Genomic DNA, 13,116 nt, shown 5'->3' with positions numbered 1-13,116 from the left:
CCTGCACCTGGACCTTGTCTTTGCAGAAGACTGTTTAGGGTGGTTCCGAGGTAAGCGCCCTAATCTCAGAGACCGAGCAGGCAGATATTATTGCAACTAGGAACATGACCTTTCAGGACAAGAGAAGGAGAGAGCAGGAAGCCAGAGGCTCAAAGGGGATGGTCCTGTGAGCCGCGACAGCACAAGAGTCAGGTCCCATGGTGGAATGGGGTCCCTGATGTGCAAGCAGAAGGTGCTCAAGGCCCTGAAGGAACTGGCAGTCATGTTCTTGGCGAAAACTGACCTACCCTCAAGTGGCAGTTAGAAGGCCGAAATAGTGGCCAAGCGGACCTTGATAGATGAAAGGGACAGGTCTGGGAGCTTGAGATGCAGAAGGTAGTCCAGGATCAACTGCAGTGAGGCCTGCTTGAGCTGAATGCCTTTATTCGAGGTCCAATAAGTGAACCGCTTCCATTTGGCCAGGTAAGTGGCTCTGGTCCTCAAAACGCCTACTTCTGGCTTCCTTTGCCTCTGGAAGAACCAAACTGGGCAGAGGAACAGGAAAATGAAAGGTGATGCCATTTAAATCCTTTGTGTCTGTCCTTCTTCCTGTAGGAGGTGGACAGGGGTACACCCCAGGACCTTGACGGAGGCAGACAGAAAGGCTTTCTAGACTGCTGAGGGGTGTGAAGGCCCAAGGCATGGAGGGTGGCATGGGAGTCTTTAAGGCCATGGAGCTGTGAGTCAGCCAGAGCACGGCTCCCTCAAATGGAAGGTCCTGAAGGGTAATCTGCATCTCTTGAGACAGCCCAGAGGACTGTAATCAAGAGCTGTGTCTCATGACCATCGCGGAGGTGAATACCCTGGCCGCTGAGTCCATAGTGTCCCAGGCCATCTGGAGGGTGCCTCTCGCCACCGCTTTGCCCTCGTCCACCAAGGCGGCGAACTCCTGGGCTCGGTCCTGTGAAGGCCCTCCTTGAACTTGTGATGGAGTCCCACGGGTTGAAGTTGTACCTGCCTAGCAGAGCCTGATAGTTAGACATCTGAACTTGCAGGCTGGCTTTCAAATAAATTTTCCAGCCAAATAGATGCCTCTTGGCATTTTATTTTTCGGTGTGCTGCTCGCCTGTCCCTGCCTGTCCTTTTCATTGACAGCAGACACAACCAGGATCCTGCTGGAGGCTGGGTATACAGGTATTCAAACCCCTTTATGGGGACATAGTACTTATTTTCCACCCTCTTGAAGGTAAGCGGAATGGAAGAGGGGGTCTGCCACACAGACTAGGCAATTTTAAGGACCCCTGGGTTGACGGGCAATGTGATCTGGCCCAGGTAGAGGAGGATATAACATTAAAGAGGTTGTCGGACTCCTCCGCTAACTCCTCAGCCTCCAAGTTCAGGTTGGCACCACTCTTTTGAGCAAGGCCTGGTGCTCCTTGAAGTCGTCGGCAGAGCTGCTTGTTTGCGAGGGGCCCACCACTGCTTTGTCTGGACACAAAGAAGATGACTGCATGGCAGTGGGAGAGGCGGTTTCCCCTTGGTCACCGGGGCCCTCTGTGTCATTACTGCATCGGATTCAGCACTGTGCTGACTCGGGTGCCAGCTGTGTCGGGGTGAAAAGTGGTACCAGGGAGCTGGAGACCGGTGTCATGACTGGGAACAATCCCACACTGAGGGGGATCGACACCTGCCTAGACGACAGAGATCTACACAGTGGCGAACTCTGGCGGGATGCCCAACAGTATCATGGATACAGGGATCGGCATCATGACTCAGGTGTCCTGTGCCTTCTAACCGGGGACCAAGGCTGCAGTGATGGGGACCAACACCTGCGGTCCAGGGAGTGGGGATGGTCTGTTGTTTTAGGAGGTGGTCCCATAACCGGCTTACCCTGAGATGCTGGATTACTGATGTCTATTTCTTATAGACTTGAAGTGCCAGATCCCTGGGTGCTAACTTATATAAAAAAATCAGTGAAGACATGGCAACTTGGCTTTTAACTCAGTTAACAGGTCTAGTTCAACTCCAAGTACATCAATGGACTTTAACTTGAGCCATTAACCAGAGTTAAAAACCAAGTCACTATGTCTTCACAGCTATTTTAACCCGAGTTAGGTAATGGGGGTTAGCCAGCCAGAAGTTTTGCACTTGATATAGGAATAACTGGGTGAAATCTGTAAGTTCCTGTGGTCTATGTTATGCAGAAGGTCAGACTATGTCAACTTAATGCTCCTTCTTCTGGCCTTAAAAGCTACAATGTTATGATTCTACAAATGGGGGTATTGCAGGTATTTCCCTATGTCTTGGCAATTTCTGGCTGCCAGAATGGCTTGTAGGTGCTATTGCTAGTCAGCATAGATTATTGCTGCTGGACCAGTGCTGAGCTGGACTAGGCTCCTGCAGATGCTTTAAGACAGCTGTGCACATCAGAAGTGATTCGCATCTACCGCAAGAGCACATCTAAGGTTCTGGCACTCCTTCTTTATTTTTTATAGACTATTGTTCCTGAATATTCAATTGGGTTCCTCGAGATCAGCTCAGTTGTGAAGAGGAAATGAGGCTCTGACAAAACGCAAGAGAGGCTGATAGGAAAAGGAGTGGAACACGTCTCTCTTTACTGGCACAACTTGAATCAAAAACAGGCACTAACAGGCAGCGGCCAGGAGGAACTTACTTCGTTCCTTTGCCAGCCTCTCCCACAAGGTTTTGCCGGGTGGCGACTTGTACCAGGAAAAAAAAAACGCAGATGGGACCCATGGGAAAGACTGAATTACTTGACTTCTTGTCTTTTAGTTTGTTTTCTGACTAAATCCTTTCCACAAATTGCTTCCCATTGCACAGACTACTATCTGAGCTCCAATATTACTATGTGCTCTATCAGTTTAAATCTTATAGATTAGCAAGATATATTGGATAAGCCTTCAAAGATCCCACTATTGGGATAAGTAATTTTATATTTAAACCTGGAAATGAAATCTTGTTCTTTGTCTCATTACCATCATCATGTGAAAGGGAAAGTGAGCAGATTCTTTGCCAGAGCTGGTAAATTTTCAGAATAGCTTTGCAAGGCTACACTAAATCTATGATTTCTAATTTACCAGACTAACATTCGAGGTTATAACAGCCAGAGCTGGTTACACTGAGTGATGCTCATTCTAACTCATGGTGGAGACACAGTTGTTCCAAACCTTCGTCTCTCCCAAGATTCACAGAAGAATAGAGCACATGCACCTGAATGGATGGTGAGCACAGTCCAGCACAGAAGCTCACCTTCAGCATGCTAAGGAGTAGGAAGGGGGAAAGAACTCATGAATTAAAAGCTATTAATTCTCGCTCTTAATGGGGAAATCTCTAATGGAACAATTCAGAAAGTACACTCTGTCATATTGATAGAGACTTTTGTGAGTGGTATTGCTACGGGTAATTTGGGAACCACTGCATTAGATATTACCTCATGAAGAGCAAATTAATTCTTTCTTCACTAAACTTAATGGCTCTTAATTCATGAGCTCAGAAAGCTCAAGATAAAATATAGTATATCCTTCCCCGGCAATGCAAGGAAAACGTGATTGCGGAGGGAGCCTTAAGCTTGGAGGTTTCCTAACTTTAGTTCTGTCATAATCTCAAACCTGACATTGTATTTGCATAGGTATTTTTCTTTGGTTGATGGTTTTTAATAATAAAGACAAAGCTGCTTCGGAAATACTGCATAGTAAGCCTGATCCAACTCCTATTAAAATCAATCTGTCTTTGCACTGAGCTTAACGTTAGGCAGCATTTTTTAAAAACCTGGGCTCAGGAGCACTAGCTGCATAATGTGCTTTCAACCACTACCACAACAGTGAGCACAAGCAAACATCTGGAAAGACGACCTACCTCTTCTCTTAAGGGAGGGGGGGAAAGTAGTTTCAGAAGCTCTGCACTAATTTCCGCTCTTAAAAACTTAGCAGTTCAACCGCACAAGCTTGGAGTGTGAAGGACCAGAGACATTCAGCAGATTCTTTTTAATTCACAGGATGGATTTCCACTTGCCAAAAATAAAAAACCAGCTAGTGCCTTATTTATGTGCACTACAGTCTCTCAGTTTAAAAACTGGCATTGAAATACACAGTTCATCCAATAACTTCAAATAGATTTATGGTGATGTACAAACCAATCCTATGTAAGGATTTTTTGTATGGCACTCACGATCATATTGTTAAATAATTAATAATTTATGAACTTACTTTGACCTGAGGGTATGATTTTTTGTTCTTTTCGCTAGAAGCACCCGGAAGTCCACCATGTGATGGCCCTTCACACACATATCTGAAACGAAACCCCCTCTGTGGAGATTAAAAAAAAACAAAAACAACTTTGACAATCATCATTTCAAAACAACTATCCATTGACAAATTGAAATGTTATGGCTGCTAATTCCTGAAACACTCTCTGGATACTTCTACATGGGTGGCAAAGAGTTTTATTCTCATTCACACACATAGCGGCAGTAGGAATCTCTTCTCCCAATGTTAATATGATTATACTAAATGGACTTAGGTGCAGAGATCTCATTGCACCCCAGAAACCAGTCAGAAGATGGATGAAGGATTTAGAATAGGGAAGACACTCTTGAAGACATCATGGTAGCAGTCAGGGGATGGGGAGAGATAAAATAAGAGCCCCAACAGTGCAGGGAAGGTGAAGGGGGCAGGGAAAGAAAGAGCTCTTCTCCCTTTCACAGCATAGCAGCCGTGAAACCAACAAGAATGTCAATTTCACATTTCATTCAGGAACATCATATTTTAGTATTTCTCAAACAAGTTTTTGAGGGATCTCCAGTTCGCCAAGAAATGTGTTTCATATAGGAACAAAGGCAAATTCAAAAATACAGAAAGTTCTAGTGAACTGAAATCCATGAGGTTCGGTGTCCTGTACTTATGAACACTTTATTTCCCCCATTATTTATTGTTGTAAAGGTGGGGAAAGGAGTAGGAAGTGTCCAGGTTAAGAAAGCTGCACAAAATAATGCACTTTTATGATTAGATTACTTTTACACTGGACAGAAAACATGAGAGGACACTGACAATTTTTGCAAAGGAACTCTGCCAGCATATAGTGATTGCCACTGGAAAGTCATCCTTTACCAACAATAACTACACCATCATATCTGAGATAACACAATTTATCTGTGATTCTAAGGTTAAGAATAGACACATGGGTCAGATCCTCAAAACATATAAATCAGCGTAACCCAGTGTTCGCTGTTGCAGGCCAATGGGGGCTGCTGGAAGTGGCGGACAGTAAGTCCCTCTGCCCGCGCCGCTTCCAGCAGCTCCCATTGGCCTGGAGCAGTGATCCACAGTCAATGGGAGCCACGACTGGCTGGACCTGCAGATGGGGCAAGTAAACAAAGCAGCCTGGCCTGCCAGAAGCTTTCCCTACACAAGTGGCGACCCCAGTTTGAGAAAGACTGGCATAAACCCAGTGAAGTAAATAAACATAAAATTTCAAAGGATTTATTCTATCAAAGAGAAATTTAAACAAGATGGTTCTAAGTAACTGCTATAGTCATTGACATACCAGGGATGGAAAAAAACTACTGAAAATGAAAGCCACCTGGGAGGGGGGATTTGGGAGAGAGTAGTATTTAATAGGATCCACTACAAAGAAACGTTAATACACATTTAACTGTAGTATTACAAATGGCACTACCTCTCTTTGTCAGGAAGGTTTCCCCTCTTAGGCCCCAATCCTGTGATTGACAGAGCTCTTTTGAGTTCAGTGTGATTCTAGGTAGTGCAGCAGTCTGCCAAGTAGCGTCAACTATACGGTTGTAGCCTTAATCAGACAACAATTGCCTGGCAGAATCAGGCTGCAGACATCTCACATCAGGTTCCTCTGAATGTAAGTGTTTGTCAGCCCACAGTTATTCACAATGCTCACACAATTACTCTTAAAATGAGTAATCAACCTCAAAGCCTCCGCAATATCTAGCTGTTTAAAAACTTGTGCCTTATACAATGTTTGACTTTCACTCACATACCCACAGAACAGACTGATAATCATGAAACACGAAAGTTAAAATTCACTTCAACGCATTAAGGCAGAGCAATTGGGCTTTCTGCTGGTGAACCGCTCAAGTCGGGGTTGGAGTTGTGGCAGCCAGGGCTGAAATTCATTTCTGAACCTAGAGTGAAGGCTGCAGAACAGCCACACTGAAGCCACTGCAAACTGCCAAGGTCACTGGATCCATGTAATTGCCTGTAGAACCTTCCCTACTCAGCGTTGTCCTGTCCCCATGACTGACCTATGTGGGGCCGGTGAGCAGACTGCCTGCCCAGTGCTCTATCCATGGCTCAGCCCGCACAGCCGCACTACAAACCTTAAATTTTCTGGTGCGCTTTGGGCCTCTCCACAATGGGAGCCATGGGTGGGGTGGCCATTTTACAGCCATTGCACACAGTAGACCCAATCATGTATTTAAGGCACAGCCTGGAGTTCGGGATGATTCAGAATCACATGAGAAGCAGAATTGCTCCCAGAGCTCCTGGTGCACGGAGCATGCACACTTCACTGAGTGCAGTGTGCCTGGCCTGGTGCAAAGCTAGGAGTGGGGTCAGGGACCCACCTCCCCCGAACTTCCTTTGGGCTGATGTATGTCTCTAGATGTGCATGGAGTGAGCAGTCACTGCATTCCCGAGTGCACAGATTGTATTGTGACAGGCCTTTACACGGGGTGTGCCTGTGGTGGGGCAATCTTTGGTCACTTCCATCTCCCTATGCACCCACACAAGAGCATCAGAATCTGGCCTTGTATGTGACTGTGTGGGAGGGGTAGGAAAAGGGCCTCAGTATTGTATTGGCCAAGGGAGGAATCACTGGATGTAGGATTATGTGCAAATGCTTTAGAAGGGCTGAAGCCACAATTCCAACAGAAATGCTGGAGTATCAGTCACAGTGAACACTCTGGACCTTTGCCCTGGATGGAAAGGTGGTTTCCATCCCCCGCAACTCCCATACACTTTACCTGCATGAAGTCTAAGTAGTGCAGTGAGATGAAAATCATACTGACAGAGGAGTGAAAAGTAGTGTTGTTCTGTGCTTGTGTAACCCGCACACCTCCTGGGTATGGTTTCTGTCCCCGCTAGTGGCACTGAGACCACTTAGAGTTAATGAGTCTACTATAGCCTTAGCTAAAAGCCATGTGGCTTCTAGCTCATGCAGTAGAGGTTCATGCACTGAGGCCTCAGGTTTGATCCCACTTGCTGATGAAGAGGGTCTGTTGGTGTTACATTGTACAAAAATTGCATCCCAAAATTACCTTAATTTATTCTTGGGGTATTCAGCGTTACCAAGCGTGTGACAAAAGAAATCCCACGGCACTACACAAATCATGAGGTAAAATTTCCTGCAACAGTTTTGGAAAGAGTGCAGAAAACGGCCATTATATTTGTTATTTTTAATGTTCATTTTAGCAAGAAATATGAAAAAAACCCTACAAATTTTCCAGAAATATTTCATTGACTCATATTTGTTTAAAACTTTGGGACATTTTCCTATCATAATCTATTTTAACGCTCATTCCTAGATAGAAATGTTTTCTATCTTTAGTAAAATACATTTAATATAACCCTCAGATTTTTTTTGCCCTGTGACACTTCCAGACAGATGACTAGAGATAAGAACCAAACAAAACAGGAAACAATCGTGCTATAAAAGCATAAAAAACAAAACAGAACCCAACTAATAATGCACCACACTTATTAGTTCAAAATGCTTTACAATGAGATAGGTCATTCAGTATCCCTCCATCTTGGATTACAGCGGTACTCAGACAATATGCTGCCACAACTACCCAAAAGATTTTCAAAATGCAGTATTCCTCTTACCTGTTTAGGCTGTTCTATGATTTGAAGATATGGTCCATCTGCTAATAAAGAAAAAAAGAAAAATAATAACGCACCTCTAATTTACATCAGCATCACATATAAGAAGTCAGAGGGCTAAATTAGATGTTCTAAAATGACATGGGGTAAAATTTTCAAATATGCCTAAGAACCCAAGTTTTATTTTGAAAGTGACTTGGGCACTCAGGAGCTGACATCCTATTGACTTTCAATGGGACTGAGGCTTTGTCTACACTGGCACTTTCGTTGTCAAAACTTTTGTCGCTCAGGGATGTGAAAAAATACCTCCCGAAATGACAAAAGTTTTAACAATGAAAAGTGCCAGTGTGGACAATGCTTCGTTGGCAGGAGCCGCGCTCCCATGGACAAAGCTACCACCCCCTGTTGGAGGTGGTTTTATTTTGTCACCAGGAGAGCTCTTTCCTGGGGATAAAGAGCAACTACACAGCACACCTTACAATGGCGCGGCTGCAGAAGCACAGCCGCGTCATTGTTAGGTGTACAGTGCAGACATAGCCTTAGGCTTTAAAGGGTGAGATTCACAAAGGGAGCTAAGGCTGAGACCAGCAAGTGGAATTCACAATCCTGAGCTATGCACCCAGGCTCCTTACACAATGCCTCGGGGAGACCTAGGTGCCTAAAAAGAGATACACATAAGCCAGCAAGCTGAGCAGGAAGCTGCTTAAGCAGGCTAGTTGGAAATGCCAAAGAGAGGTGGGTGGCCAAAGCCCTGCCCCCTGAAGGAGCTAAAGATCCCAACTCTGGGCCAAAGGGTGGCACCTCCCTGGATTTGGTATTAATAGCTGTGAACCCTTTCCTGGAGTTAGGCATGTATTGTAGGTCAAATATTTTTCAAGAAAAACTGAGGCAGCTGCTTGTAAACTTTAGCCAACAGGTTAGAGCACTCAGTAGGGATGTGGGAGACCCCAGTTCAATCCCCCCCCTCTGCCTAATGTGGAGCAGAGATTTAAAACCAGGTTGCCCACCCACAAAGCAAGTGCCCTAACCACTAGGCTATGGGGCATCCTACGGTGGGGCTTTCTCAGTCTCCTGTTGAAGCCACTCCACTTGGTATGAAATAATTAAATATTAATTGCACCAGAGAAAATGAGAGGTTGACTAACACAGCACTTCTCTGGGATGTAGGAGACACAAGTTCCAGTCTCTGCTCTAATGACTATTTTAGTATTTCATACTTTACCACCTCCTCCTACAGCTGAGTTTTGTGCGCCCCAAGCCTAGTCCTCTGCTCTAAAGCAGCGTCTAAGCATGTCCACCAGAACAGGTCCCGCAGGCAAGATAGGCTGGGGAATGCCTCGTTTACAGAGTGTGAGTTAGGTGCCAAGCTGCTCGGTGGTATCCGGTGACTGTGCACTTGCCCACTGCCAGAAATGTAAGCACCGTGGGGACTTTCCCAGTGGAAACATAGGTGCCTAAGGACTTTGGTCACCTAGAGGGTTAGATGCAGTTGAGCCAGATTTTTGAGGATCTAAATTTTGAATTTAGGTTTACTAAAGTGGAATTAGGTCCTTAAGTCCCCCTCACGAATCCCGTCCTAAGTGCCTAACTCACTCCTGAAAATGGGACTTAGGCTCCTAAGTCCTGTATCCACTTTCAAAAATTTTACTCATGAGCCAGTTTCTGATATCAGGTATATGGGTCTGCTCGACTAATAATGTCAGACTCCAACTGACTTAAATGGTCCATAATTAGATGCAATTGGTTAAATCCATCCCTGTGCACTGGGCCAGTAGAAAGTCAATGCACCACTTAAATCCTACTTAAGCTAAGCCCTGTTTTGAGAACCTAAGTGATGCAAAGGATCATGCTGGTCTTCTGAAGAGAGGTCAATTTGATCCTAATAAGCCTGATCCAAAGGTCATTGAAATAAAAAATCTTTCCATTGACTTCAATGACCTTAGAGCAGGCCCTACGCAAGAAATTCTCACTGAAGTCATTCATTGCATGGCATCTGAGCACAGAATTCCGTCTAATCAGGGCTTAAATTGGAGGAAGGTACATGGAGCGAAGGAGTACCCCTGCCTGCCATCTCATTCAGATTCTCAGCTGTGAAAAGAGAAAGTTCATCTCTTGCCCTTATGGCTGTGAAGATAATTTTAATAATGTGAAACAAGTGTTACTGATGGAGGGATGCCTTCATGAGTTTCAGAGAGCCTGAAAAATACAGTTCTGAGAGGTGTAAACTGCCCCTTCATCTTAACGAGGTGTTAACTCATAAGAGCAATGATAACGCTTAAATGTTAATAAAGTTAACAATCAGCTGATTATCAAAGTCTGTAATAAAAGAATAATTTTAGGAAGATCTGCACAATCTACTATGAGTTGTATATCATTTTGGTGCCACAAGTGGTTACCATCACTTTTTTTTTTTCCAACAGCCAAGAGAAAGACAAGTCCAAAAAGTCTAACAGAGCCCGTCAGGACACCAGAATCTCGCCAAAATGAGCCAAACCATAGTAATCTAGCAGAGCCTCTGGGTATTTCCATACCCCACTGAGAAGATAAGATCCAGGAGCTCATCAGAGCATGCATGACCATATTCTGAACAACTGCACAATCCACCACAAGTGGCATGTTGTTTTGACATCTCCAGTGGGGGCAGTTTAGAAGAGTACCATTAATCTTTTTGCAACCTGATGTTCACTGACTGGTTGAAATACTATAGGATTCATTTATCTGTAGTATGTGATTGTGTTATGTCTGACCCAGGCACTGAGACCATTCAATTTTAGTAAAATAGTTTTTTATTCCTTAAATAAAGATATCACACAATCTTCTCAAAAGAGGGAATCTTGGTAAATACTCGAACTGGCAGATATATTAGGATCCCTCATTGCGTATCTGTCAAAATCAGTTGACTCAGCAACTGCCTTCATGACAAAGATATATTACAAAGGTCAGCAACGACAATCTGGAATCTCAAGCTCCTTTTAAATGCAACTAACTATAAAACAAACTAATATTTAAGTTGGCCAAAGTAACAAATATGGAAATTAGGTTTATATTCTTCCTATGCAATTAAACATTTTGCCGACATTCTAGAACACAACTGAACATTTTGTTTACTAAAAGTTTTAATAGATATAGAGCGATATACCATTTTGCTTATTCTCTTTGTCTGTAACAGTGGGTCCATTTTGAACTACGTTCTAATAGCAGAGACAAAAATACCAAGGCAGAAGATGACTTTGGACGCCTCACATATTAATTAATTAAGAAAAAGCTATCGGAAATGCAGGAAGGTTGGCATAATGGCTTGTTATAGCCTAGTCAGATTACATTAATCATAGCTTTATTTAAACAAAGTAGGCCTGGAGTTGCACCTTCTTATCATCAGTAAAAATTAGATTGTTGAACTTGATTGACTGAAAAAAAAAACCCTGCAGAAATAAGTCATTCTGATGTAGTACTGTTATGTGTTATTAGAAATGTTATTTAAAAATAAAGAGCAAGTATGTTAATTGACTTTCAAACATTAATGCCCTAGTCATTTTATTTTGAATGCTAGAAAGGATTCCATTCTATTCTATACAGGTTCTTAAACCACGTTCATCATTAGTGTGTCTGAACTCCTTCCAGAAATGCATCAAACAAACAATGTGGCTAACATTTGTCCTGGGTGGGTCATTTTTTCTCTCAAATCTCCCCCAGGGAGAGAATGTGTGCAGTCGAGTGTTTTGTTTAGAGAAGAGTTTTTGAGTTGTGATTATTTTAACATGTAGAAGCTGCTTTGAGAATATAGGCACATTGAAGAGGTGTGCTGGAGCAGAAGGTGTGGAGACTTGTAATGGTCTTCAGTTCATGAGAGATTTTTTTTTTTGACAAGTTGGTACCACCTATCAAGAAAGCTCTGTCTCCTGCATATTTCATTCTAACAAACGAATAATGTATAAATGTTAAATCGGGCAAAAAAAGCACAGCAGCGAATCAAACGCTAAATATGTCAACCTTTGTTTGCACTCCTACATTTTCAAAATGCATAATCTATAGTTAGTGTATATTGCCCAGAATTCTATGCTGTTTGGATGAAATTCACCCCTGTGCAGCCCTCTGCAAAGGGATGAATTTCACTTCCACAGAAGGCCAAGTTCTAACATCACAATTCCTCATGATTTGCCTGACACTCCCGCTGCAAACAGGAGGGCTTTGTATTTGAAATTAACATTCTCCTCACATGGATACATTTGGGGCAGACTGGCAACATTTTGATTTTGAACCTACTTATTTACCTAACTTCTTTTTCCTTCCTCTTGCCACACTCAGTTCAGACTAACTTCTGTCTCGCTACCTGCCCTCCTTCTTGAGTCATAGGCCTACTTGTCTCATCGCCTTCAACAGCTGTGTTTCTTCACTCTCCTTCCTTCCTCTCACACTTGAGTCACAGACCTCATGCTTCTTGCCACCTCTCACTGCTACACACTCCTCCTTTTTCTCTCAGAGCCTGCTCCTGCACACACTTTCTGGAGGAGTACCAATCTTCAGGATAGGGCCACTTCCTTAATCCTTCCCAGCACAGAAATGCCAAGGAGAATGGGGTTCGTGAGATTGGAGAGTTTCACCCAGGCAAGACTGGCAGAGTTGCAAGACCGGTGGATTTTCCTAGCCAAGCGCCTGGCTAGTTAGTGCCTGAAACAATTAATTTTAGCCTCTGAGATAGCCCTGACTTCTGGATGGTGACAGGCTAATGTATTGGACCCAACCTTTGGATCCCATATGCTGCAGTCCGGGCAGTGACTGACCATTATCTCTAGTTCTGGGTCACTCAGGTGCACTCCCAGGTGAGCACCTCCTGTCTGACATTCCATTGGCAGTGGGATCCCACCAAACAGATGCCTACACCCCGGAATCAGTGCCTCAGCCCTCCAGATTGCCTCTGGAGCTTATAAATGCCCTTCCCAGAGGTCTAACCTTGTGGGCATTCTGGTTTATAGTTTCTCTCTTCAGGGACCACATGACAGTTAAAGCCAAGGAACTTCTTTAACACGCACACACTTTACTCAGAGAGAGGACAAGAGGTATAGATCTAGGTGAGACAACAAAATTGCTATGCAATCCCTCTGCCACTCAGAGTCCTCCTCACTCCTGAGACTCTTTTGGGGTTTGGCTATTCTGCTGGGAAAAGGCAAGCTTGTCTTGCCCCTCTCCTCCAGCGTGTCTTCTCTTTCTGGTGGTGATATGGATTCCTTGCTTAGAGCACATGTCTCTTTTTACAATCAGTCTGTCACCT

General features: G+C 43.9%; 1 protein-coding gene across 3 annotated transcripts in view; it reads right to left on the bottom strand.

Annotated features, from left to right (window-relative positions):
- The window catches only part of NFKB1 (nuclear factor kappa B subunit 1), an 85,706-nt gene that overhangs the window by 47,663 nt on the left and 24,927 nt on the right, over nucleotides 1-13,116 (bottom strand). For 2 of the 3 annotated variants that reach the window (XM_030564457.1, XM_030564455.1), the window contains exons 4-5: nucleotides 7,851-7,891; nucleotides 4,206-4,304 (exon numbers count right to left, since the gene is read on the bottom strand). In XM_030564457.1, the coding sequence (XP_030420317.1) occupies nucleotides 4,206-4,304; nucleotides 7,851-7,891 (140 nt within the window). The remainder of the gene's footprint in view (nucleotides 1-4,205; nucleotides 4,305-7,850; nucleotides 7,892-13,116) is intronic. The other variant, XM_030564456.1, reaches the window with a different exon arrangement.

The sequence above is a fragment of the Gopherus evgoodei genome, chromosome 5 (genome assembly GCF_007399415.2).
Source record: "Gopherus evgoodei ecotype Sinaloan lineage chromosome 5, rGopEvg1_v1.p, whole genome shotgun sequence".
In the NCBI taxonomy this organism is placed as follows: Eukaryota; Metazoa; Chordata; order Testudines; family Testudinidae; genus Gopherus; species Gopherus evgoodei.
This window is presented reverse-complemented; position numbering and strand designations above follow the sequence as displayed.